General features: G+C 53.9%; 6 protein-coding genes across 6 annotated transcripts; 3 read left to right on the top strand and 3 right to left on the bottom strand.

The window, feature by feature from the left end:
* The first annotated feature begins 2,444 nt into the window (after window positions 1-2,444).
* On the top strand, window positions 2,445-3,396 carry KVR01_010322 (uncharacterized protein). Its single transcript, XM_044788131.1, has 2 exons — window positions 2,445-2,906; window positions 2,991-3,396. The coding sequence occupies exons 1-2, from the start codon at window positions 2,549-2,551 to the stop codon at window positions 3,302-3,304; spliced, it is 672 nt and encodes a 223-aa protein (XP_044640481.1). The 5' UTR covers window positions 2,445-2,548; the 3' UTR covers window positions 3,305-3,396.
* A 777-nt stretch (window positions 3,397-4,173) lies between these two features.
* KVR01_010187 (uncharacterized protein) lies at window positions 4,174-5,894 on the top strand (the record flags this gene model as incomplete). The annotated part of the gene is made up of 5 exons (XM_044790003.1): window positions 4,174-4,228; window positions 4,323-4,410; window positions 4,474-4,632; window positions 4,689-4,995; window positions 5,055-5,894. 5 exons carry the CDS (start codon window positions 4,174-4,176, stop codon window positions 5,892-5,894), a joined length of 1,449 nt encoding a protein of 482 aa, XP_044640346.1.
* Window positions 5,895-6,427: 533 nt separating this feature from the next.
* Window positions 6,428-7,420, top strand: KVR01_010141 (uncharacterized protein; the record flags this gene model as incomplete). Its single annotated transcript, XM_044791968.1, has 2 exons — window positions 6,428-6,498; window positions 6,556-7,420. 2 exons carry the CDS (start codon window positions 6,428-6,430, stop codon window positions 7,418-7,420), a joined length of 936 nt encoding a protein of 311 aa, XP_044640300.1.
* A 51-nt stretch (window positions 7,421-7,471) lies between these two features.
* Window positions 7,472-9,079, bottom strand: KVR01_010392 (uncharacterized protein). Its single transcript, XM_044784588.1, has one exon. It carries the CDS (start codon window positions 8,994-8,996, stop codon window positions 7,554-7,556), a length of 1,443 nt encoding a protein of 480 aa, XP_044640551.1. The 5' UTR covers window positions 8,997-9,079; the 3' UTR covers window positions 7,472-7,553.
* A 1,965-nt stretch (window positions 9,080-11,044) lies between these two features.
* Window positions 11,045-13,388, bottom strand: KVR01_010375 (uncharacterized protein; the record flags this gene model as incomplete). The annotated part of the gene is made up of 5 exons (XM_044794335.1): window positions 11,045-11,865; window positions 11,934-12,444; window positions 12,534-12,650; window positions 12,699-12,893; window positions 13,002-13,388. The coding sequence occupies 5 exons, from the start codon at window positions 13,386-13,388 to the stop codon at window positions 11,045-11,047; spliced, it is 2,031 nt and encodes a 676-aa protein (XP_044640534.1).
* Window positions 13,389-18,125: 4,737 nt separating this feature from the next.
* Window positions 18,126-19,020, bottom strand: KVR01_010522 (uncharacterized protein; the record flags this gene model as incomplete). The annotated part of the gene is made up of 4 exons (XM_044793659.1): window positions 18,126-18,363; window positions 18,394-18,434; window positions 18,619-18,875; window positions 18,978-19,020. 4 exons carry the CDS (start codon window positions 19,018-19,020, stop codon window positions 18,126-18,128), a joined length of 579 nt encoding a protein of 192 aa, XP_044640681.1.
* Between the last annotated feature and the right edge of the window lie 4,447 nt (window positions 19,021-23,467).

Genomic DNA, 23,467 nt, shown 5'->3' on the forward strand with positions numbered 1-23,467 from the left:
TGGTGTAACCGTGGCATACTAGGGTCACTCTGGATGGAGTCAACTCACTGCAAAAGTTGCTGTACAAGCGACCCTCCATATCAAACATTTACACTTATAGAGAAAGCTTTCAGTCTAGACCTTAACCTTCACTACTAGTTACAGGTGTTCTGTGGGCATCATGGACGTGACTTGGTCGGGACCCGACATCGCCGACCCGTGGACTACAGCCGGAGCTACCTGAGACCCATCCTCGGAGGGCACTGGCAGAGTTTCAATTTTCGGCACAAAATTTCTCAGACATGCTTATGGAATGAATAAAGGCGCGTGAGTCTCAGATTTTGCAAGTTGCGCTATGTCCTACGTGCAAAGCTTGGGCTCCCTTCCAAGGTTTCCATCGTCCAACATCTGAGGCGTAAACGAATGGGTCTTCCCGCATCTTATTTTGACCTGGTGAATCAAGATACACTCGTCATATGCTACAAGGATCGATTCAAAGCGATCGTAGCGACAAGCACCTGCTACTCTGAGCCTCATTTCCGGCTTGCGGAATTTACCTCGAGATTGGTGTCCGCTCGAGTCATAGAAATCACCCCCTAAGACAGCATTGGCCAAAGCGCACGTTTACGATGTATCAATATTCAATATGACTGACTCCGTCCCGTACTAGCAGCATCTAGACCCATCGCTCTAGACCCGTATTGCCATTACGCGGGAAGCAATACGACCGTCAGGTGCGTCTCTGTTCTGATAACTCAGAGGCAGCCACTGCCGTCTCGGCCATCAACGACAGCTTGGTCTCTGTGCGGTATATCGGCCAAGTTTCGATCAATGAGACGGACGAGGTAGCGAAGTTTGGGACAGTGGTGGCCTCGGTGGAGATAGGGAACTCGCTCTACGTTAATAGCATGTTCTTCATTGATGCCGGAATCCTCGATGTCGCGGAGGACTGGGCGAGTTTTCCCGTTGTCGATGTTGAGTGTTTACCAATTGAAGGCGACAAATACATGTATGGCAATTAGAAACGCAACCACTTCCCTCTTATCGACCCTAGGGCAGACTATGACGCCCTTGTGAGCGCCACTTGGTTTGATATCTTACGTGCTAGGCATAATCACCCTCAATTTTATAGTGATAAAGTCACATTTTCCAGGAAGAAAAACAGTCGGGGACTTGATTTTCGAGGATATGTCGCTTGTGTGCCTGCCTCCCATCATTTCTAGTGGCCGGCCTCAAAGATGCCATCCCGGAAAATAAGTAGGTTGCTGCCAACGTATACATAATCTTCTTGCATATCACTCTTTGTACTAATCTTTTCATTGAAAGTGTATTTCGTAGGTTACCCTATAGAATGTCTGCCCTTCTACGTGGAATCAATTGATTCTTAAGTGGTACCTGTCGATATTAAGACTTCATGATTCCGTAGCAAGCTCAGGGGCAGTGAGTCGTCACACGCTACCAATCACACAGACAGCAATTTCAATGGCTGATGGTGATACGATGAAGCTCAAAAGGGGGCTTCGTCGGGCTGGCATTGGATGGGTTCCTGAAAAGGACGAGACAACAAAGTGGTACTGGGAGAGGATTGGGCGACCTGAGGCCATTTCGAGATCATATAGGCAGATGAATACGAAAAGCGAGGCTCTTGGCCCGGAAACGCGTGTTGCTGGCTTGTTTTCAGGGACTTTCCAAGACCCGACCCAGTCACAGATGATTGGTTGGATGGACGTTGAAACTGACATCGGTAGGGCAGTAAGTAGTCATGGACTCTGGCCGACGAGTAACGTTACGACTACAATCCATTCCAACTCCATTTGCAAGGACTAGGTGTGTTGTTTCTCAGGAGATCTTGACATGAATTCGTGTTCGGAGTCGAGGGCCGAATGGGTACCACATCATCCTCTCAGAAAAGGGGCAGGGTCTGCCAAATGCCAAAGTAGGTAATGAAAGAGCGCGAGGCTGACGAATTACCCCGGGATTCGTCGGATAATTTTGTCATCATCAATTGGCGGCCGCAGGAGAATTCTCCGTGGCCCGGCTATCACCGCCTGCTTCGCCCGGCCCATTGGTGGAGATCAAGTGCAGGCCTAAAAATTGAAGGAGAACCCAGGGGAGGGCTGTTTCAATCAGACATCTGGAGCCATGCCCCACAAACGTTTCGAGCGTGCGGGTTGGTCGCCAAGAGGGCGGCGGAAATGAATGAAACACCACATCGGGAATGGGACCGGCTGATCGACCCCCACAATGAGGCTCCGAAGCTAATGAGCTTGTTTAATACAAGTCCCGGTGGAGGCAACTCGTGGCCCCATGGGCCCGGCTTTAGTCAAGTCTCATCATGGGGCATCGCTTGCGATTCGAGCACTCGGTCGTATATGGTGAAGACTGACGTAGTGGGGTATTTTAATTGTGATATAAGTAGTATGTGCAAGTCGACTTGGTCTTCACAGCATTGTTTTTGTGTCAGCAAGCATCTCATCCAGACTCCTAAGTTTTTCGTTTCTATTCATTGTCTCTCGTTCACTGCCGGCAGTACCAGCAATACCAGATTTTACACACAACACATACCAATATGTCTTCCGCTCTCCGTACCATCTCTGCCATCGCGGCCGCCGCTGTGTCGGTCAACGCTGCCATGGGCCCTGCCTTCTCCACCGGCCCTGTCGCCGACTCTACCTTCATCCGGGAGTCCACCGCCACCCTCGTCCTCCCCGACGTCCCCTCCAACAACCAGGGCGACGCTTCCCTCTGGGTCGGCATGGGCACCTCCAACGGCGACCTGATCCAGTCCATCTCGGACAACTACAAGTCCGACACCTGGTCCATCTTCGCCTACACCCTTGTCTCCCTCGGCGAGGGCAAGGGCCAGACCGTCGTCCAGGACGATACCCCCACTCAGGCCCACCCCGGTGACGAGGTGACCATGCACTGTAAGCAAGCCCCGGGCCATGTTCGGCCGGAAAAAGCGCCAGCAAAGACACACATCGATACTAACCATGCTCCCCTCCAAACAGACAAGTTGGACGACGCCAGCGGCAACTACACCCAGACGGTCAGCATCAACGGCGAGGTGGTCTCGACCCTCTCGACCAGCAGCGGCAAGGCGCAGGGCTGGGGCTCCGCCGTCGAGTGCGCGGCGGAGGACTGCGGCACCGTGCCCGCCCACAAGTGGACCGACGCCAAGATCATCCTCGACTCGGCCGATGCCAGCTACGACAGGACCATGTACCTGGGCGAGGGCGTCACCGGCGACATGACCACCAGCGACGGCGGCAAGACCTGGGAGATCGGCACCTTTGAGATCCCTGAGTTCACCTTTGGCGCCTAAGCGCGGATGGGGTTGATGCAATGTCATATAGTGCCTGGTGTTATGGCGACTTCACTGTAAAATATTGTTATTAGCGCTTGCATTATAAAAACTGCTCCATGGTAGCGTTTGAGTTGGAATACATAACATCACCTGGATATTGTCCAGAGTGTAGAACCACATCATTCCTTGGAATCGTGCTGATCATCTTGAATCCATGTTTCATGTGCAATGGTGAATTTTGTGTTTCAGACTCCTCAGTTCTTCATTCAAATTAAGTCAAACCAGCCTGGCATAATTACTAGCTAAAATGATTTGCGAGTACTTCAGTATGTCATCCTTCTGATCCTGTTGCCGAGCTCTACCAATAAAGTATCGCTATCTTCAGACACTTGAGCAATGCGAAGACTCGGTGCATTCTAGTCTGACACTTGCAGAATTAAACGGCGGCTAACCAGGATTTTGACTACCGATGCAAACATTTGAGATGCGAATCCGAGGCCGACCCGAATTTAAGTTTAGTGTTGCCGGCACAGGCCGTTCGCCAGTTGACGACATCTCGACAGCCAGTCAGCAAACCAACGCCCGTTCATCATGCCGGACTCAAATGGAGTGATTCTAATCCAGTATGTGGCTTATCTATGAGGTACACCTCCCAGAAAATGCCATTGGTCATTAGGTTGGTGAGATGCAACTTGCCGCCATGAAGACACGTGATACCGAGATGTCGACATCGCGTGCTAAATGACGAGCGCGTGACGGCGTGTGGCCCAACTTGAACGGTCTCTCCGTCTCCGCAGGCGCGATAAACGGTCAGGATGATGATCTACCTTTTCCCTAAATAACACGACACGGAAACACAGGGTTCTGAATCAGCCTCGCCGTGAATCATGGGCGCCGAGAAACCGATCAAGTCAGTGGCCATCATCGGGGCTGGCGCCTCGGGTAAGTACCTAGCACCAAGGTTGTGCTCGTCAAAGAGCTCCACCCTTCAAATGTTGTTCCTGGTGGTGGCACATGGGCTGATAGCTGGTGGTAGGGACTATTACGGCAGCTGCCCTCAAGGCAGAGAATTATTTCGACCGGATTCGGATTTTTGAGCGTCGGGAAACTGCAGGCGGAACATGGTGAGTTTCTTCGGTGTGGCCGGAATCATCCCTCATGAGTGAACTCTTATTAACATGAATTAGGATATTCGATGCCTCACCGGGGCCGGAACTGCCCATAAATCCAGGAAAGCTGCCTCCGCAGATCGATCCACCTGTGCAGATTCCTGGCCAGCTTCCCGCCGTCACGGCGCCAGTTGTGCAGGAACGGTACTCCAAGACGCCAGTCTATAACTCCTTGACGTAAGCAGGAAGAGAAGTAAAAACCATAAATGTCTAGAGTCTCACGTGAATGACAGAACAAATGTGCCTGATATAGCGATGTGCTTCTCTGACGCACGATTTGCATATGGCCCGTTCCCACCGCACCATGTCCCTCGGCAGTATCTGGAAAATTATGTGGCAACGCATGAGCTGGACGAACATCTTGTGCTGAGCACCACTGTCGAGGATGTCACCCGGATTCCATCACCGCCTTCGGGGTCAGGTCTCGACGGGTGGAAGTTGACGCTGCGGAAACACGATGCGCTGCGGCGAGTGGATGTGTGGTGGACGGAAGAGTTTGATGCACTTGTCATCGCCAACGGGCACTACTCAGTACCATACGTGGGTTGGGCCCAACTCGTGCAGCTGCGTCTCCTTGCGCCAGAGCTGACAGAAGACAGATCCCACACGTTGACGGACTGGAGGAGTATACCAAGAAGTATCCGGGTCGGGTGGTCCACTCGAAATACTACCGCTCGCCAACGGTGTACTCGGGCCAGAAGGTCCTTACGATCGGCAACTCGGCCTCGGGCTCAGACATCTTCAACGAGCTGACCAAGACGGCGCAGCTGCCAGTGTACAGCTCCCGGCGGCACAGGGGCCGCTTCGAGGGCGACAGGCCGCGGCGGGGGATCGAGTGGAAGCCCATCATAACGCGGTACCACGGCGACGGGACGATCGAGTTCGAGGACGGGACGACGCTGGGCGGGGGCGACGTGGACAAGATCATATACGCGACGGGGTACCGGCCGTCGTTCCCGTTCTGGAACTCGGGGGCCAACGGGCGGGCCATGTACGACTACGAGGCGGGCAAGCTGGTCAACAACTACTGGCACACCTTCTTCCACGACCTGCCGACGCTGGCGGCGGTGGGCATCGAGAAGGGCCTCACGTTCCGCAGCTTCGAGTACCAGGCGGTGGCGGTGGCGCGTGTCTTCAGCGGGCGCAACGCCGTCCCGCTGCCGCCGGCGCGCGAGCAGAGGCGTTGGGAGGAGGAGAGGGCGGCGTGGGCCAGGGCGACGGGCCACAGGTTCCACGACATCGAGAGCGAGCCCGGGCGGGTGGGCGAGGACTCGTTCAGGTGGCTGGGGTACCTGTACCGGCTGGCCGGGCTGGGGACGCTGACGGGCGACGGGAGGGTGCCCCCCGTGCTCAGCAGGGAGCTGCTGCACGCCGTGAGGACGATACACAAGTATCCGCGGCACGATGATGATGAAGATGCAGCTGGTGTTGGGCGATGAAGGAGTGGGTGGTGATGGACGGGCGGCGACGGGTATCTATACGTATAGGGTTAGAAGGGAGAGAGAATGGTGGCCGGGAAAAGATTGACAGTTCTTGACTTTGAATGGAATTTGACATGTTATAACACCACAAATTGAGGTGCTGTTGATGCTTTTTGGGACGAGTTGTCGCCCAAGATAGCGGACGACGAATCGATGCAGATCGTGGCGGCAGGAATAATCCCGGCTGTCTCTTGAAGTGGCTAATAAAGAAATTTGTTCTAGCAGTGCAGTAACCCCTTCTCATTATTCCATTTTACCTGGTGTTTCGTCGATATTTGCAGGTACGGTAAAGTAAAGGTAAAGGTAAAGGTAAAGGCGGTAAAGGCCAGGGATCGCTGCGTACCTAGGTAATTGGCAGGGTTGGGTGTGTGGTGTTTGGGTGGTCCACGCGGGGCCAAGCAACGCGAAGGTGCTCAAGATCTTTCTACAGTACTGTGGGAGCTGCTGTGTAGTGCGACACGCCCTCTCAAGAACAAATTAATACAGCAGCCATGAGAGGGCTTAACAGAGCCCAGATCGCACTGCGACAGTGCACACACGATGGAGTTGTCCTCTGCTCGAGGTACAATGCCCCTGCCCGGCCAATTGGCAAATCCCAAGCTAACAAAGCCCACCCCAGGACAACCGTCTCGGCCAGAACAGTCGCCGCCGTGGCCACGAGCTCCCCTGCCCGCCCCACGATCCTGCCGCGCACACGGTTCACCCCCTCAAGATGCTTCTCCCAGACCGCCGTGCTGGACGGCAAGAAGAGCAAGGAGAAGAGGGCCAACAAGCGATCAGCAGCGCGGGAGGAGGAGAGGGGCGCCGAGGAGGATGAGGACGGCGAGGCAGCAGCAGCGCCGTCGCGGGGCCGCGCCAAGGAGAAGGCAGCGCAGCAAGCCGAGAACGCCTTCGACCTCGACGCCGCCCTGGACCTGTCCGACGTCGAGGCCGACTACGCGCGCGTGGACGAGCGCTTCGACAAGCGGCTGCACGAGTTCAGGGTCGGCGGGCGCTTCAACCCGGACGTGCTGGGCCAGCTGCGCGTGCGGCCCGACCGCGAGTCGCCGCAGACCTGGCCGCTGCGCGAGCTGGCCCAGGTCGTCCACCGCGGCGGCCGCAGCGTCTCCATCCTCGTCAGCGACGCCGAGTACGTCAAGCCCGTCATGTCCGCCGTCCAGAACAGCCCCGACTTCAACCAGCAGCCCCAGCGCGACCCGGACAACGACCTCGAGCTCACCCTGCGCGTCGAGCCCGAGAACCCCGACGAGCAGCTGCGCCGCCTCCGCGCAGAGATCACCGCCTGGCGCGACGCCATCCGCGCCGTCATGGCCGCCAGGAAGCTGAAACACGCCGCCTGGCGCAAGGACAACCACATTACCAAGGACGACGCCAAGGCCCTCGACAAGAAGGTCAAGGAGCTGCAGGACAAGAAGATCGAGCACATCGACCGCGCCCAGAAGCAGATCGTCGCCCAGATGGAGAAGAGGCAGACGCGGCTGTAGCGGTGTATGCCACAGGCACAGCGCATGCTACGATTGATATAGACACCCGATGACCAGGACTTTTGTATATTCTACTGTATTTGTACAATCTCTTGCCTCTTTCTCCCTACTGTTCATGCCGTAAATTTCGCCTTTATGGGGCGGCCGCCTTGGGGGCAGCCTGTCTGACCGGGGGCGCCACCTTGATCAGCTTCCTAATCTTCTCGTCGAACTTGGCGCCGTCGGCGATGGTGTACGTAGAGCCCTGGGCGTGGTATGTTGCCAGCTTGCTGTACACGTCCTCGGCGTACTTGACCTCGGGGTGCTCTCCCTTGAGGACGAACTTGTGAACCGCCTCCTTTGTCTTCTCCGAGTTTTGCGTCTTGAACCTTGCCGCCTCGCCGTCCATCCAGGAGACGGCATTGAACGCAGACACCAGCTTGAGCCACTTCTCAGGTGTCGCACCGCTCTCGATCAAGCCCACATCCACCATCTCCTTGCCCTCCTCGCTCGAGGCATACTCGGTGGCCCATGCCTTGAGACTGGCCACAGAGGCCCCCCAGTTTTCACCACTGGACAACCGGCACTGGTCGACTCTGGCCTGCATGAACGCCTTGAGCATCTTCTCCGCCCTCGCGGGCGCCAGGGTCTCGATCAGCGCCCTCTTCTGCTCGATACTGGCGAAGTAGACGGGCTTGTTCGCGCTGAGCCGCTTCTTCACGTCGGCGATCTTGAACGACTGCTCCCCCTCGTCGGTGCCCCGCCCGCCGCCGAGGGTCTTGATGCTCCGGGCCGCCATGTCGGCCTGCCCCAGCGCCGTGTTGGTGGCCACCGCCGGCCCCCACCCGACGAGCGACTCGAGGGTGACAGACGGCGTGTACACCACCTCCGGGCCGCCGACCTCCTGTTCGCGCGCGTACGCCTGGGTCTCCTCGGACAGCCCCTTCATGCCCGTCGCTTTCGCCTGCTCTCTCTCCTTCTTCTTCTCGTCGTCCCTCTTCTTCCTCGCGCCGCCGCCGCCCCGCTTGAAAGGTGGCCGCTTGCCGCCAGCCGCTCCGAAGCGAGACCCTGGCCCGCCTGCTTGTTGTCCCCTGAAGGCCGGGGGGCGTGCGAACCGAGGGCCGTTGGGCCCCGGTGTGAAGCCACCGCGCACGACACTGGCGCCCGGCTGCCCAGCCTGCGGACGCTGGGAGCCCTGTGGGCCACCGGAGCCGTCCTTTCTGAAGTTCAGTCTGCGGAACACCGCGGGCCCGGAGTCGTTCCCCTCGCGTCTCTTCGGCAGGCTTCGGACGCTGACGACGTTTGCACCCAGCCGCGCGCCGAGGGCGGCCGAGTGGGGGGTGGCCGAGGGTTCCCGAGTGATGAGGGTCTTCCTCTGGGGCGCGGGCGAGGAGCCCTCGGGGCGCTGGGAGGGTTGTGAGGGCCGGCTCAGGGCGCCGATGGCTGAGGCTGCTGCGACGGAGCGGTCGCGGCGGGTCGGTGGCTTGCTCGCGTCATCGTCGCGGCGCTTCGGGGTGGTCGAGAAGGGGCGCAGTCTGGGTGTCGAGGCTGCCTTTGCGCTGCGTCCGAGGACGACACGCACTGCTTGACGAGGCATTGAGGGCCCGGGTTGGATGGCCAGTCTGGGGCCGCTGGATGCTGGTGGGCAGTGGCTGTTTGAAGCTGTCTGGAGAAATGCACGTCCCTCACGAAAATCGAATTGGCCGATGTGGTCCGAGCTTCACCCCCCTGCTACACTCGTTTGCATTCCAAGGTATTAAAAGTACACTAATAGCACATAATTATCACACACACTTAAAGTTATATATATAAATAGTTAACTTTATTAATTTAAGTTTAATAAACTAATAAATAATATTAAAGAAAAGAGAATATTCTTAAGATTTTAAAACTTTTTTTTATATTATTTTAAAAAGTTTAATTATAAAAAGATTTAAATTAAAAGTTTTATTTAAAATATTTTAAATATTTAAAAAAGTAATATAAATAATATAAAGTTTATATATAAATAAAATACTTTTAATTAAAATATTATTTATATTTATTTTAAATTTAAAATATTATTTAAAATATAATTTAAATATATATTATTTAATAAATAATAATTATAAATTAATAAAATAATATAATTTAATAATTATAATTAAAAATATTTTAATATATAAAACGTATATTTAAATTTAAGAAATATTATATTATATAAATAAGTATATAAATAATATTATTTAAATATTAATTATTTTATAAAAACTTTAAATTAAATATAAAAACTTTTATAATATTAAAAATACTTTTCTTTTAATATAATAATAGTACAGTACTTATAAACTATTAGAAAGTAAGTCTTTTAAATTTATTATTCTAATCTTTTAATTAAATAAAAGAGTATATAACTAATAGTAATATATTTTATTATAATAATAAGTTTTATTAAAGGTATAAGTTTAAGCTCTTTATATTTAAAAGTTTTTTAATTTTAATAAAGCTTTTATATAAAAAAAAGTTATATATAACTTAAAGTAATTAAATAAACCTTTATTTAATTAATAACTTTAAATAAATATACTTAATATCTTTTATTATTAAATTATAAATTACTTACTTTATTATATTATTAAATTTTAAGTTTTTATAAATATAATCTATTTTTAAAAGTTTAAAGCTTTATAAAAGCTTTAAAGGAGGTAGTGATAGTATAGTACTTATAAACTACTAAGAAGTAAGTCTTTTAAATTTATTATTCTAACTTTTTAATTAAATAAAAAAGTATATAATTAGTAATAATATACTTTTATTATAAATATTATACTTAATTTTATTAGACTTATATTTATAAAGTAAATATAATATATTATTTTAATAATAGTTATATAGGGAGTTTAATAGTGTGTAATATTTATATGTTATTAGTGTACTTTTAATACATTAGAATGTAAATGAGTGTACCAGTTGACATTTATGTAGCTTGCTTGGCCCATATAATTCTCACGCCTAATAAACAACGTCACGCGTTATAATACGGTGTCTCTATATGAACACCGATCTGATCCTTGAAAACGATCCAGCCCTGCAAAAGATATGCGAGGTTGCCCTTGCATCAATCTATTTCTGAGGCACCTCGTATTGCAGGTGTCAAGGCTCACAGAGGACGAGCTCTGCTGAGCTCTGCTGAGCTCTGCTCGGGTAACATCTGCCATATGGGGCAGGATAACCTCGTTCCGGAGACCTGCCATGGGGCAGCCTGCCACGGGATAGGGACCTGGGGGTTGGCCTCCCGTGAAACAACCTTCTCTAGGCAGATTCGAAAGGTGACCACGTGATATGCGCTCCCACGATGATGTTTGGGCTCTTTTGAGCATCACGGCTGTGTCACTGTAATGATACATGTGACATATTCGCACAATAAACCAAATTGACCCTCCCTTTCACAGTCAGCACGGGGAATAGTTTAATAAGTAAGTGCAACGCTTTGATTTCCGCTACTCTCTGCGAGTCAAGTCACGAAGCACCCAGGTAGCCCTATCTATAGGACCACCGCCCAAAAAAAAGAAAGCGCCCCCCCAAGTCTTTTTCGACCAAGCAGACCCTCACGAGCTGCTCAGGGCCCAGCACCCCAAAATTGTGTTGCCCAGTCCATGGCCTCCTCTAGAACTGGCCCACCATCCTGTCAGTCCTTCCGTTGGGGAACTTCTGCATCACCTCGAGAGGGACGGCATGACGGTAGTACACCAGGCGCAGGAGGTCCCGCTGGGTGTCGTTGTTGTCCGGGACGCGGTCGCACCGGTGTCTCTTCTGGACGACGAGGTCGGGGATGTTGAGCCCCGTGTACCCGCGGATGTCCATCTTGCGGGCGTGGTTCATCATCCTCCGGATCTTGGGCACCTCGACCGCGAGCAGGTTCTCGAAGTCGCTCAGCCGCTGGATGCGCGAGTTGCCGCGCGCGTCGCGGAGGACGCTGAAGTCGATGTTGGTCTTGCCCAGCGGCACGATGGGGTCGTCGTCCTCGTGGTGGCAGCCGAGGTACTGAGTGGCCTCCGACTTGAGCTTCTTCCAGTGGTAGTCGTCGCGGGACACGGCCGCGGCCATCTGGCAGCCGTCGCAGGCGTAGCCGGTCGTGCAGTACATCAGCGCCAGGTGCGTCTTGCAGTCGGCGCAGTTGGCCGTGTCGCCCCACAGGCCGTAGCGGAACGGGGTGCCCTTCTCGGTCGTCGACCGGATGCCGTCCTCGTACAGCTGGATGTGGCCCTCGTCCCCGAATATGGCGTCCCGCTCCGCAAAGGTGCAGCGGATCTGCAGCCTGGCCTTGTCGTCCTCGCTGATCTTGCCCTTGGCGAAGAGCCGCTTGAGGTACTCCTTGTGCTCGGCGACGGCCTCCATGCGAGGCACCGCCTTGCTGTGGAGCGGGAGCTTCTCGAGGAAGCGTCGGAACAGGGCGTTGCTCTCCATCATGTGCATCTGGCCGGACTCTGAGACGAGACATTAAAGGTCAGTACTAAGATGGAGAGGCCGTCTTGGCTTGGGTCTGATAACTTACGCTTCATGCGCGGCGCAATATCGTAGATGTAGACCTTCACCACGGCCGGCGGGATCCTGACGCCCGGGTTGCTGTAAGTCAGACCGTAGGTACCCTGCCTGTCCTCCTTGACCACATCGTAACCATCGGACCAACCATCCTTCCGCTTGCCGTTCTCCCACAGGGGTCCATAGTTGTACCTCGGAGAGACATCAAACAACAGTTTGTGACCGTGCCTCTTGTTGTAGGCCTTGACGATGTCAAGAAGGTAAGGGACGTGGTGGTAGCGGATCAGGTCACAGTTGGTGATGTCGGCCCGCTCCAGGTTCGGCATCAAGTCGAGATAGGTGCCGAAGACGCCCGAGTCGAAGAAGTTCACTCGGTTGAAGCACACCCGCTTGATAGTGTGACCCCTGAGATGGAGGCCTCTGCCCATGATCAGCACGCTTTGGACCTGGGCCACGTTGTTTGGGTAGTCCCGGAGGCCGTGTCCCTCGTCGTAGCCCATGTGTGTTGGGCTGATCATAAGAAACTAAATTGGGTCAGTGTCAGTGCCATCATGTGTGGGGAAGTCCACAATCAACACGAATATAATGTGTCAAAGATATAGAGCATCCTTACCTCGTTGTTGCCCTGCTGGTCATCCTTCTCAGCATCTCCACACTCCTTCAAGACCTCGAACTCTTCCGCAGTAAACTCGCTGTAGTTGCATCCTCCGTGAGACATGTCCCAGAGCGCCTAGGCCCCATTAGCATAATACATCGTGGTTGTGGCCAGACAACTTACCGGGGTACCCATGACCTGGTTCGCCACGTTGGTGCAGGTGCCCTGGAGGCTTCCGATGTCGTGGTAAGACAGGTTGTTCATGATACGCGAGCGGAGCTCGCTGATGCCCAGAGCCTGACAAACAAGCAGGTCCTCGTTCGGATCAGACTCGGCGGACTCGGAGCGAAAGGCCCTCTCGCCCTTGCAAAATGGCGCCTAATTGTGTCAATACTATGAGCCATCGTGTACGTAGCCCATCGAACATTTCAAATTGACGAGTCTTGGGCGGTCCACATAACCCTTGGGAACACAGCTAACACTTACCGAGCAGAACAGTCCTCCGGCCTGGTGAGGGTAGAAGGTGTTCAGTACCTTTGCCTCAGCCGCGTCCTTCGCACCATCTCCGGACAGTTTCATGTTCTTCTGGAGGTCAGCAAAGGTCTGACGGGTTCCATCCTTGTTACGAGGCCACAGGGGCACCTCGGTCTCGAATCGGGCCTTGTCAAGCGCGTCAAAGGCCTCCTTGTTGTTGATGTAGTTCTTGGTGTAAGGAACGCCGGTCTCATCGAAGGGGAGGACCCGGCCCCTGTCTTTGGCTCCAATGGAGTACTCCGGGCGCGAAAGCTCCTTCTCCTCGCCCGTGAGGAGGTCTCTGGTCCACTGGCCTCCACGGTACTCGTGCTTACGCCGGTTGGCGCGAGTTCCGTTCATGGTTGCTGCTTCGATGTCAGCAGATGAGAGCGGGATGAGATGCTTAGAAACTAGTCCGCTACAGCGTTAGAGACTTCTAGGCTGTGGACCCGCAGGCTCAAGCACACCGCAGCCGTGGAGATGGGCCTGCCTGACTTCCGGAACACTTGTTTTATGTACCGACGGAGAAGCCGAGGTATGGAAATGAAGCTGATATGAATTTTCGCCACCGCTGAATCCAAATCTCTCGAGGGGAGGGAAGATAGGTGAGGCAATGTGTGCGTCTGGACTGTTCCGATGATCCCGTTGGTCATACGCTCCAAGTCCTGCTGATGTTGACTTGGAGAGGGGAAAGGGAAAAGGGCAAGGGGGAAAGAAAGGGCAAGGGGAAAGAGAGGGCAAGGGGAAAGAGAGGGCAAGGGGAAAGAGAGGGAAGAGGGAACTCGCCTGTTTCTTGAATCAGCGGGAACCTGTCTCTGAGACAAGACTGAGGGCGGGTACGCAGGACTGAGGGCGGGTACGCAGGAATGAGGGCGGGTACGCAGGAAAGCTCAACTGTTTACCAAAGCAAGAGGATCTCAGGTGTTTGTGAAAAAGGAAGTTTCCAATTCTTGTGTCTGGGTTGCTCAAAACACAAAGCCGGCTGCTTGTCAGGGGCAGGATGAGGAACAGTGCAGATTCTGCAGACGAGAGTCCGGAAGATTGGGAAGTCTGGGGCACTCGGCTTTGAACAAACAGGGCTGCAGGGCTGAGTGGATGGAATTCTGACTCCGGACCAACGGATTATCAGTCCGGCCGGACAACGGCTGTGCAAACGAGGGTGGTGGGGGTGGGAGAAAGGGAAGATACATTGGCAGATGACGAAGGGCTTGATGACAGGGCCATGGAGTGTAAGGCATCTTCTGCAGCAGGCAGTAGAATAAGAGAAGTATCCCACGTACCGGTACCTTGCTATGCTACTCTCGGATAGTAGAATCAAGCAATAGTGCTCGATAGAGGCTCTAAATACCAACAGCCGTGATACTGGAGGAAGTTGAATCACTGCGTGCCGAGATCTCTTCAGGGGGTTCAACAGAATGTATGATGGCCACTCAGTGCTAGGTGTCAAGCTTTGTGGATGCTCGAAAGGACGAAGAAAGGACAAGGTCGATGGCAAATAAGCTTCCTCGAAGGAGGCACCAAACCAGAGGTCTCCTTCGTTGTTGTTGATGGAAGGATTGCGGACAAGAACCGAGTTATGGGACAGCGGCGGTGGGTTTAAATCTTCCCGGAGGCCATGGCTCCCTGGGAATCAGGATTCGGTTGATCAAGGGTAGCTCTATTGTTATTGTGGATCTGGAGATTGTTTTCTCATGACGAAATAGCCTCGAGGGAACACCGTTTGCCGAGGCCCTGGGCACCCAGTCACAGTTGAACCACTGGAACAGAGCAAACGCGTCGAGATCCGGGACCAACCAATCAACTGCTTTGAACAAGAAGGAAAACGTAATGCTCCAGTGGAGGGACAACACTGCCTTCGGCTTGGGAAGTGCTTCTCAATCTTCGCCAATAGAACAGAACATGCATCATCATTATAGTCATATTGTTGAGCACTGGCCACCAGCTCTGTCTTCGACATTAGTTCTAACCCAAACAAGCTTGCTACTCTCCTGTAATATGTCAGAACACATCTGGACTTCCGGGCGCTTGACAGGATCTTCGAGGAGGTGAGAGTACTTGCTTGCTGAGTTGAGGAAAGAGATCAAGCTTCGTGGCCCGGTATTGGGGCAGCATCCCTGGAAGCTCATGATATCCATGATGACAGAACGATAAAGCCCAAGGGCGGTCTTGTGCAGATGACGGTTCCAAGGCCCGGGTACTTGCGGCAACTCTTAACAGTGTTGACCAGCAGTGCTTATAGACTGGTACCCTAGGGTAGGTAGGGTAGTTAGAGTAGCCAGATGTTTGTTGTTGATAGCTTCTTTGATCATCACAGCTGGAGTCTTGCTGAAGGGTTCAGATAAGATAAAAACCCATTTGTGTATCTTGGCCGCTAGAGTTCTTATCTAGCAAGCTTATATGAATGAAGAGGATTCATGAACACATCCCTTGCCCGAATTTAGCTGAGGGAACCTTAGAAGGCTATGGACGGCTTCATCGTTGAGCCTCATTGTCATAAACATGGCTACAAACCCGGGAATGAATCACCGGTGACCCCTCTAAATGAGTCTGTTGTGCTTTCCTCTCCTTCATTGCTCTCTTAGAAATCAATCCCAGACTGCAGGACAGCAGTGTGCTTTGCCAGATCAAGTAGGTTACATCATAGACCGGATGAGTATTTATGAATCACTCTCACTTACCCAAGTACAGAGGGCCAACGGTTGGGCCTGGGGTAGCTGATTCAATGTTTGTTGTCAAACAGAGCTTGATTTGAGACCCAGACCCCTGAGAAATGCCAGGTTGAAATTTTGACAAACAGCTGCATGCTTCAGACCCAGGCCCAAAGGAACACCACTCGCTCCCAAGTATCCTAGGAGTTCCCAGGATCACCTTTGACAAGGTCTGTACAGCAGGACACCCTCATTTCAAATGTCATCTCTTGTTCACAGAGACATTACTGGCTGAGCACACGCTCTTGGCCTCAGAATGGTGTCTACCGAATGACCTCTGCTCAGAGGAGTAAGGGAGATTATCAGCACCAAGCCCAAAGCACTGACATACGCCCCTGAATCTCAACAGGCACGAGATACCACCACAGACCGTTCAAGAAACACCATCGATTCCTCAAGCATGCCATGGACGATCCTACAGTAACAGTGACAAGCAGAGATCTGAGTGAAGGTCTTGCCGGGCCGGGCCGGGCCAGTCTGTTTTCTGGCAGAATCTGTGGCCCAGCCTCGAACCGAGGACTGTTTGTTGATATGGAGGAACGAAAGCGAGTACTAAGGACATGATACCTGAAGACAAGAGCCATAAAAGGAATGAATTCCACCCACACAGTACCGAGGAGAGATGGCCAACCAGAGCCAGCTCAAGGAGATGTGCAAAGACGAGGCAACAGACTCGACTTCATCAGGGACATACATGGGTAACATCATCAGTGGTTTCTTGAACAGAAAATGGGCAGACTGATCCTAGCGGCAGCCCGGAGTTGAGCCGGCACACACGGCATGTGGCTGGATCGTCACAAAGGATGGTGTCATTGTTTCCTAGGGATACCATCTAGGTAAGGACCACAAAGGTGACCGACCATATGCACGAGGAACTCCTTTGAGGTCTTGAAAATTATCAGACTGACAGGAACAGAGTCAGTGGCAGAAGCCCACCTCGAAGCCCGGTAGCAAAAGCGTGTCCATCACCTAAATCATCATCCAGACCCTGCCCATGAAGCACGCAATGACGACCATTGAGACCCCCCATGTCTTACCGAGACACCACCACGCTACACCTGCTACACCTTTCGAAGCTGCTCGGTAGCGGCAGTCCTACCCCCTGAAGAATGAACCATGACTAGGCCTGCATGTCTGGTGCGCCCGTTGCTCTCGACTTGGCAGGTTGTCACATGGCCGCCTACACTTCCCCGAAATAGTGGCACCACCACCACCACCCCCAACCCACCGATTCTCGCCCCACCCCGCCGTTCTCCTGGTCCGATCCCGGGGCCGGAAATCAAGGAAAAGAGTGACGGAATGTGCTTCTCAAGTAATAGCAACCTTGGCGGAACTCTCCACGAGGAGCGCGTGATACAGACAAGCTGGACAATATCAAAGCCCTGGGGTGGAAGGGGGGGGGGCGGTTGAGAAAAGAATAGGTAAATACAACAAAGCCGGCCGTTTCCCTTTCTTTCTCGGACGGGTCCGATTTCGAAGGTGCAATACGGTCTGTGCAGGGACGGATCGGTCAACGGAGCGGGGGCCGCTTTAGGACGGGCCGCCTTCTCATGTCGAGAGATAACACTCCCGCTTGCCATTGGCAAACGGTATTCAAAAGATGAACGCTATGGCATCACAGCCGGGTCGGAGTGAGCCAGGAAGAAAATAGATGAGTGCTCATGGTTCGCCTGCGGAAAGAAACAGGCCGTCGGATGACCTCGATCGGTGCAAGGGTGCACCTGTCGAAGCCCTACCGAGGCGGCCGATAACGTCGTAGGGCGTTCTGGGGCCCTGGGGCTGTGGTCACGACGACGACGACGGCGACAGGGTTGCCGCCGGTTCCCACGGTTTATTGCCCAGCAGGCGCCCAGAACACTACACCACCACACCATCTTACCGACAAGCAGGCAGTCAGGCAGTCCAGCAACGGCACTTTGGCAAGAGTAATATCCATTTCAGAACAAGTCCTTTCTGGGCCTTGGAGCCGTGTCGCACGCTACCCTCGCCATCCAACCCACCATCTGCCAAACCGTAAAGCTTGGGCGGATCCGGTTGGTGGTTTACGGGGCAGGCTGCACACCCCCTTGGTTGCAGCGGCGCTGCAGGGCGACATCACTCCATGTGGGATGACGAGTGACGAGTCAAGCTTGCTGTCTATTAGCTCGGGACGTAGGGAGCAAGCTCTGTACTGTGTGTACGTTAGCCAGACCTAGAAGCGTCGAGAGGTCGGGATGGGGGCTTGTGACACGCACGCCTTCTTGCGAATCTACACGAAAACTTGACTTTCTGCCAACGGGCTGAGCGGTCACTTGACAGCAAATCCGGGAGGCACGGCGTTTTTTTCTTGTTCACAAGGGGGGCAAAATCCGTGTTTTTATCTACATGGTTGGCGCCATCGGGTACTCGGTCACCTAATAACCTTGGGCATTATGTCGTCGTTCCGGGAGAAAACGTAAAACGGTCGTTGGCGGCGATCGGTCCCCTCGACGTGCAGGGCCTGCAATGATTGGGATGATGGTGGGGAAAGCGCTGCATGCATGAACGTGGAGGGGGTCAGCTGGCCAAACTTGTGACCTTGTCCCGCCGTCAAATCAAGAAGCATAATCAAGCCCCCTTCCCGTGGCACTTCCCATGACTTGCCGCCGCTGCTGCTGCCCAGGGCTTAGGCTGCAGACCTGTCGTTCCAAGATAGGCGTAGATACTGCACACACTGAATCTGTAAGGAGCGAAAAGATTTTTTTTTTTAAAAAAAAAATGGCGGTCAAGGCCGGCAGTCTTTTGCCTCCCTTTCATTTCACCAGCAGCCAACCCTATGGTGCCCGGAAGATATTTCGGACCAAGACCAGTCTAGATCTGGTTGATCTGCGGCTGTAATTTCAAGGGCCTGCAGCTCACGTTACTTTTGCACACCAACAGCCGGGTTCTGGTTCGAGGTGCCGTCCCATCGCTCTCCTGGCAAAACGGCCAAGCAGGAACAGGCGCTGGGCTGGGAGGATGAGAGCAACAGAGACTGCTGCCGCGCCGGGGAGGAATGGAAGTGTGCTTGTGGTCCCCTTCAACAGCAGGTGGTTGACGTGGTAGCATCTGGAGAAACTTCGAGTCACAATGTCATCGTGCAGTTGTGAGGTGGCCCGGTGCTGCGTGGCAGCTCCTCCACCTCCACCGTATTGTGACTCGAAGAGCGCGCCCAACTGAGTATCAGAAGTATATTGCTTGACATTCGGCAGCGCTTCTGGAGTCTGTAGCTCGCTCCGCAGACCCCGAGTTATGGGGCCGTGGCTCTTTCCGGGCTTGACCTGCATATAGCCAACTGGTCTGTTGAGGGTCTCGCCAAATACCGGTGGGCACTTGTCAGCCAATGCCTGCATGGCCGCAGCGCGTTGCATCGATTTTCATCAGATGCGAAGCCGCAAGCAGATAAGCACGATCCGCCCTTCGCGACTCCCATTTGGCCAAGATAGCCGCCATTGGGCGGCCGCAGATGGACAAGGGCAGCCCCCAGGACTGTCTTCCGTGGCCCGCGACCCCACCGAACTCAAATGACGACCGGGGCCCAAGAAAAGGTTTACACAGTATGGACACAGCCATGCTGCGGGAGGCTTGAGGCGAGAAAAAAACGGAGCAAACAAGCGCCTGGCTGCCCTTGGTCGTACGACCACCAGAGCAGCGGAGGCGATGGCCTGATCAGCCTTTGGACACCGGAGGCGCTGACACGATGGATGCGGAGGACCTCCAAGCAGCCTTAATCATGCGAGATGTGAAACTTGTAAGCTGAAAGGGAAACACTATAATTGATTGGCCATAATGCAAGCGGAGGACATGCCTCTCGGCGGCGTGTGCTCAGTTCGTAAGTCGGGATAGACTGAGAGCCCGGGCGCCGTGCACCAGGACGAGCCCTCGGGCCAAGACGCGGACGGCACATTAATGCTGCACTATCTAATAATCCGAGCCCTGAGCCCTGATCTCGGTCGACCTCAGCTGGGGGCAGACCTCTGGAACGCCATGAACTATAAACATACTGTGTTATAGCTGGGGCAGGCATGTTTCGGGATGGCTTTAAGTGGAAACGAGATTGTAAGTCTTGTGCCTCAGAATCGCTTTGAACATAGCGACACCTCCTCTTCGGTGTTGAGATCAGTTTCCATCAAATGACCAGCCAGCGAACGGTCTGACTGATGAAACTAAAACGGGGCGTGCTACGATGATGTGCAACACCCACTCGTGTCCACCGGGTCGGTGTGTTTAGAGGCTGGTCAGCGTGTGAACCGAGTCGTTCTAGCCGCAGTCCATTGTAGAAGGTGGCGCCCTTCATTGTGAAGTTGGGCGTCATTGGAGCGGCAACCACCGCTAACTCAGCCATGTTTGGGAAGGTTGGCTGCAGTACGATGCACAAAATACTACGGGAGGACACGGCTGCTTGCCTCCGTCCAATTGGCACCCGTGGTCACAGGCGCGGCAGTCTCAGAATGCTGTCAACTGACAATTGCACTGAGGCAAGTCCAGCCGCGACGACCTAGTATAGTAGAGCTGTCCAATGTGTGATGAGCCTACCTGCGTTGCTTTCTTAACAAAGCACTTTGTTCTCGATTATGCGGCAGAGCTCAGGGGCTAGTCGGGGGCAAATATGCGGGAGCGCATGATTATAACAATGATGCTCCGTCATCTGATGTAAAGCGGTGTGCAGCACATATGTTGGAGACCTGAAGGATGTTAATGCGATGGCATTGACAGGTCTTCTAGGGATCGTCCGTTGTGTTGCCATATCGCTACTATTTTTGGGGCCGCCTCGCCGGGCAGAGCCCAGGCTCTACCCAGGGGTTCGAGCTTCGGCTTAGGAAAATGGCTGGAGACAGGATGCTGCCGCCGTGCACATATATCCAGCATGCAACCGAGCGGCCAAGAGGTACAGGTCGCCAAGTTGCTGGCGGTCTGCCCTCAAGCTGCATGGTTTCCAATCGCATTTAGCTCGAAACGCAAGTCAGGGTGCAGTGCGAGCCGCGCCCGGATTGTTTATATCTCAACCGCCGGAAGTAGTCTGCGTCAGGCCGTGTTGATTTCCTTCGCGAACAGAATTGGAAGCAGACGCAGCTCCGCATGGCTACCGCGCAGTCGCTGAGCTAGCTGAATGCCATGCCACTCCATCTTCGGGTCGGGACGCAGGCATAATCGTTGGTTTCGGCGCACGAAGAGCTACCGGGCTGCATGTAATCGCATGGCGAGTGCATTCGTACGGCGCGTGGCGTGGAGTGTAATGTCGTGCCAAGCAGGATCTGTCCAGCATTCTAGACGTTGCGAGGCTTACTCGAGGTGCCACCGCAGCCTCTCATGTGAAGGTTCACATTGGCCAGCAGGATTGTGGGCTGCACATCGAGGACAACCGCGAGGGGCTCAGTTGAAGAATCTCGAGCTGCGTACTTGGACCAGGAGCTGATCGTATCCTCTTGGCGGTATTTGGTCGATGATCAATGGGTCCGGGGGCGGAAACGATGGCCGTCAAGCTGTCGAGGTGCGCGGCCTTGGCCGATAGAGGGGGGTGGAGGGGCAACGATTCGAGGCCTGCCAACAGGCCTCGAATCCAGGGCAGGCGAATATGCTCAGTATTTGTAGCCGTGTTCTGCGTACACTGCCGGTGCACAACATGAGAGGAAGCCGCCTGTCAACCGCATTGCATTGTTGAGGTACGTCGGGCGGGACAGCATCAATATAAAATGAAGCCGCCTCGATGACGGGCAATAGTTCAGCGATCCTGCGTTGAGTTCAGGGGCTTCCCTCCCAATCTGATGGACAGGGGACCCTGTCGCAGGGCCAGGTGTGGCCGGGACAGACATGCAAGAAGCACATGCCATCTGGAGTGGAGCAGTAGCGTCCGTGTCCGCAATGCAATCTAAGGCAAAGTCTCCGTTTGAGACCATCTGCTGGCTCGAGCGACACGGTGGAGCGGGTGCCGGGGCCACGCTGCCATACGGCCCATACCTCTTGCAGGTCTAGTGGAGTCCTAATTGATTGCTCTGCAACGACGAGGCGCCCAACCCAAATTTTGTCTGATTTCGCAAAGTGCAGTCGCGAAAATGGAATGGGCTCGGGCGTCCGGTGCTTCAGGCCTCAAGCCAAGATTAGAACGGACAGAAGAGTAGCTCAATGATTTCGGTACAGGAATTCTCCTGGATGCGGCTTGTTTCCGGGTAGCATGTAAGGTGCATGTCCCTCTGTCCCGTCCGTGTGTGGCCCTGGAGTCTGGCCGTGTCGGCAGCACAGATACGACGATGTTCAGTAGCCAGTAAACTGTACTCCGTACAATGGCCCTGGATGGTAGTTTCAGCGCAAGGACAGAGGGTGGCCCCGCGGCGAGCCTGTTCCTGCCTGCCAGCTTGCCAGCCAGCCAGTCTGGCTCTGTGTCTGTGCTGCTCCTATCGAGTTGTGTGGTAGGATCGTTCTGTGCGTACAGTACACAGTAGCGCATCCCGTGATGGGCAGCCGGCCATTCGAAAGGGTGCGCTGGGCCGACTGGTTGGGCGTGGGGTCTGATGAGGCGATCAGCCGTTGGCGAGATCGACAGAGACAGGCGAGATGCCATTCGGCGAGGCCATGGAGCCCCGTAGCTGGAAGGGGGGGGTGGTGGCGGCTGGAGCTGTGCTGCAGCTAGCAACTGCTGCGTGTGGGAGCTGTCACAGCCTGGGCAGCGGCGGTGGTGGTGGTGGCCTGGCCTGCCTGGGGATGGAATGGGCAACACGAGGGCGCTTGAGGCTTCGGCGAGGTGGCAGAAGGAGGAATTCAATGGTGGATTTGGGGTGCCGGTAGAGGCCGACACAGTGTGCAGAGGCTGGCACGGTGAGTCCGTTTAGACCAGCATCCCGCGAAGGAACCCTGTACCAGGGTGGAGACCCTTGTGGCTTTTGTCTGGTGCCGGCAATCTTTTTTCTGCAGTGTGGTCTCCATTTCATATCGCGATCCTCGTCTCTGGTTGTGTGTTGTTTTCTCTCCTGGGCGTGGGAGGCGTGTAGTCGTTCACCTCGTCGGAAAATTCAAAGTCAACAACGGGTGACGTCGCTTCCGAACCAGGCAACGTCATGCTGTCTTTAGATTGGGGGGCAAGGAAAGCTCTGCAGTGCCCGCAAGGCATTCCTTTCCTCTGCAGACATCCAGGCTGCCAGGACTTATCCTCAGGCGTCGCGGTCGAGCGAGGGCAGAATGCGTGGGCGATGGCAGCGGTACAGTACCGTTGTTGCAGAAAAGTTGAAATGAGGTATGGATGGACCCCTGCTCGGTGCACTCCCAAGCACCTCCCACCCCTGCACTGGCCGGTACTTCGCTTCAGGCACATGCTCTGCCGTACCGTACCGTACCGTACCGCAACGCACCGTATCGCCTCCCTTGTTCGTCCTCCCTCCTCCTGAACTAGGTGCTCCCGTGGACCCCACTATCAGCACGGGGATGAGAGATTGTTGCTGTAGGTCAGCCAGGCGGACATGGCCCGTTTATAGACAATGTGTGGGTGAGGGGGCCGGAGGACAGCTTGTGCTTTTTGGGGGGCTCAAATTAACGTGGTCGGGAGAAATTACACTCCATGTTCCCGTGGTACTGCATGCAAACTGTGTGTGTATGATGGATGTAGGTGTGCGTACATGGGCGCAGCGGGAACAGCAAGTACATGGCCTTTGTGAGGACGTCGAGTGTGTACTCGGTACTCCGTACCGGTCCTGTGTGCCTGCTTCCCCCAAATGCACGGCAACGGTGGCCCGCGTCCTGACG

This window comes from Diaporthe batatas (genome assembly GCF_019321695.1).
Source record: "Diaporthe batatas strain CRI 302-4 chromosome Unknown Contig00013, whole genome shotgun sequence".
Classification (NCBI taxonomy): domain Eukaryota; kingdom Fungi; phylum Ascomycota; class Sordariomycetes; order Diaporthales; family Diaporthaceae; genus Diaporthe; species Diaporthe batatas.

Excerpts from the sequence above, each read along its gene's own strand:
- KVR01_010322 (XM_044788131.1), top strand. The coding sequence starts at position 2,549 with ATGTCTTCCGCTCTCCGTACCATCTCTGCCATCGCGGCCGCCGCTGTG. Across the intron at positions 2,907-2,990 it reads TGACGAGGTGACCATGCACT|ACAAGTTGGACGACGCCAGC; the intron begins GTAAGCAAGCCC and ends CCCTCCAAACAG.
- KVR01_010392 (XM_044784588.1), bottom strand. The coding sequence starts at position 8,996 with ATGCCTCGTCAAGCAGTGCGTGTCGTCCTCGGACGCAGCGCAAAGGCA.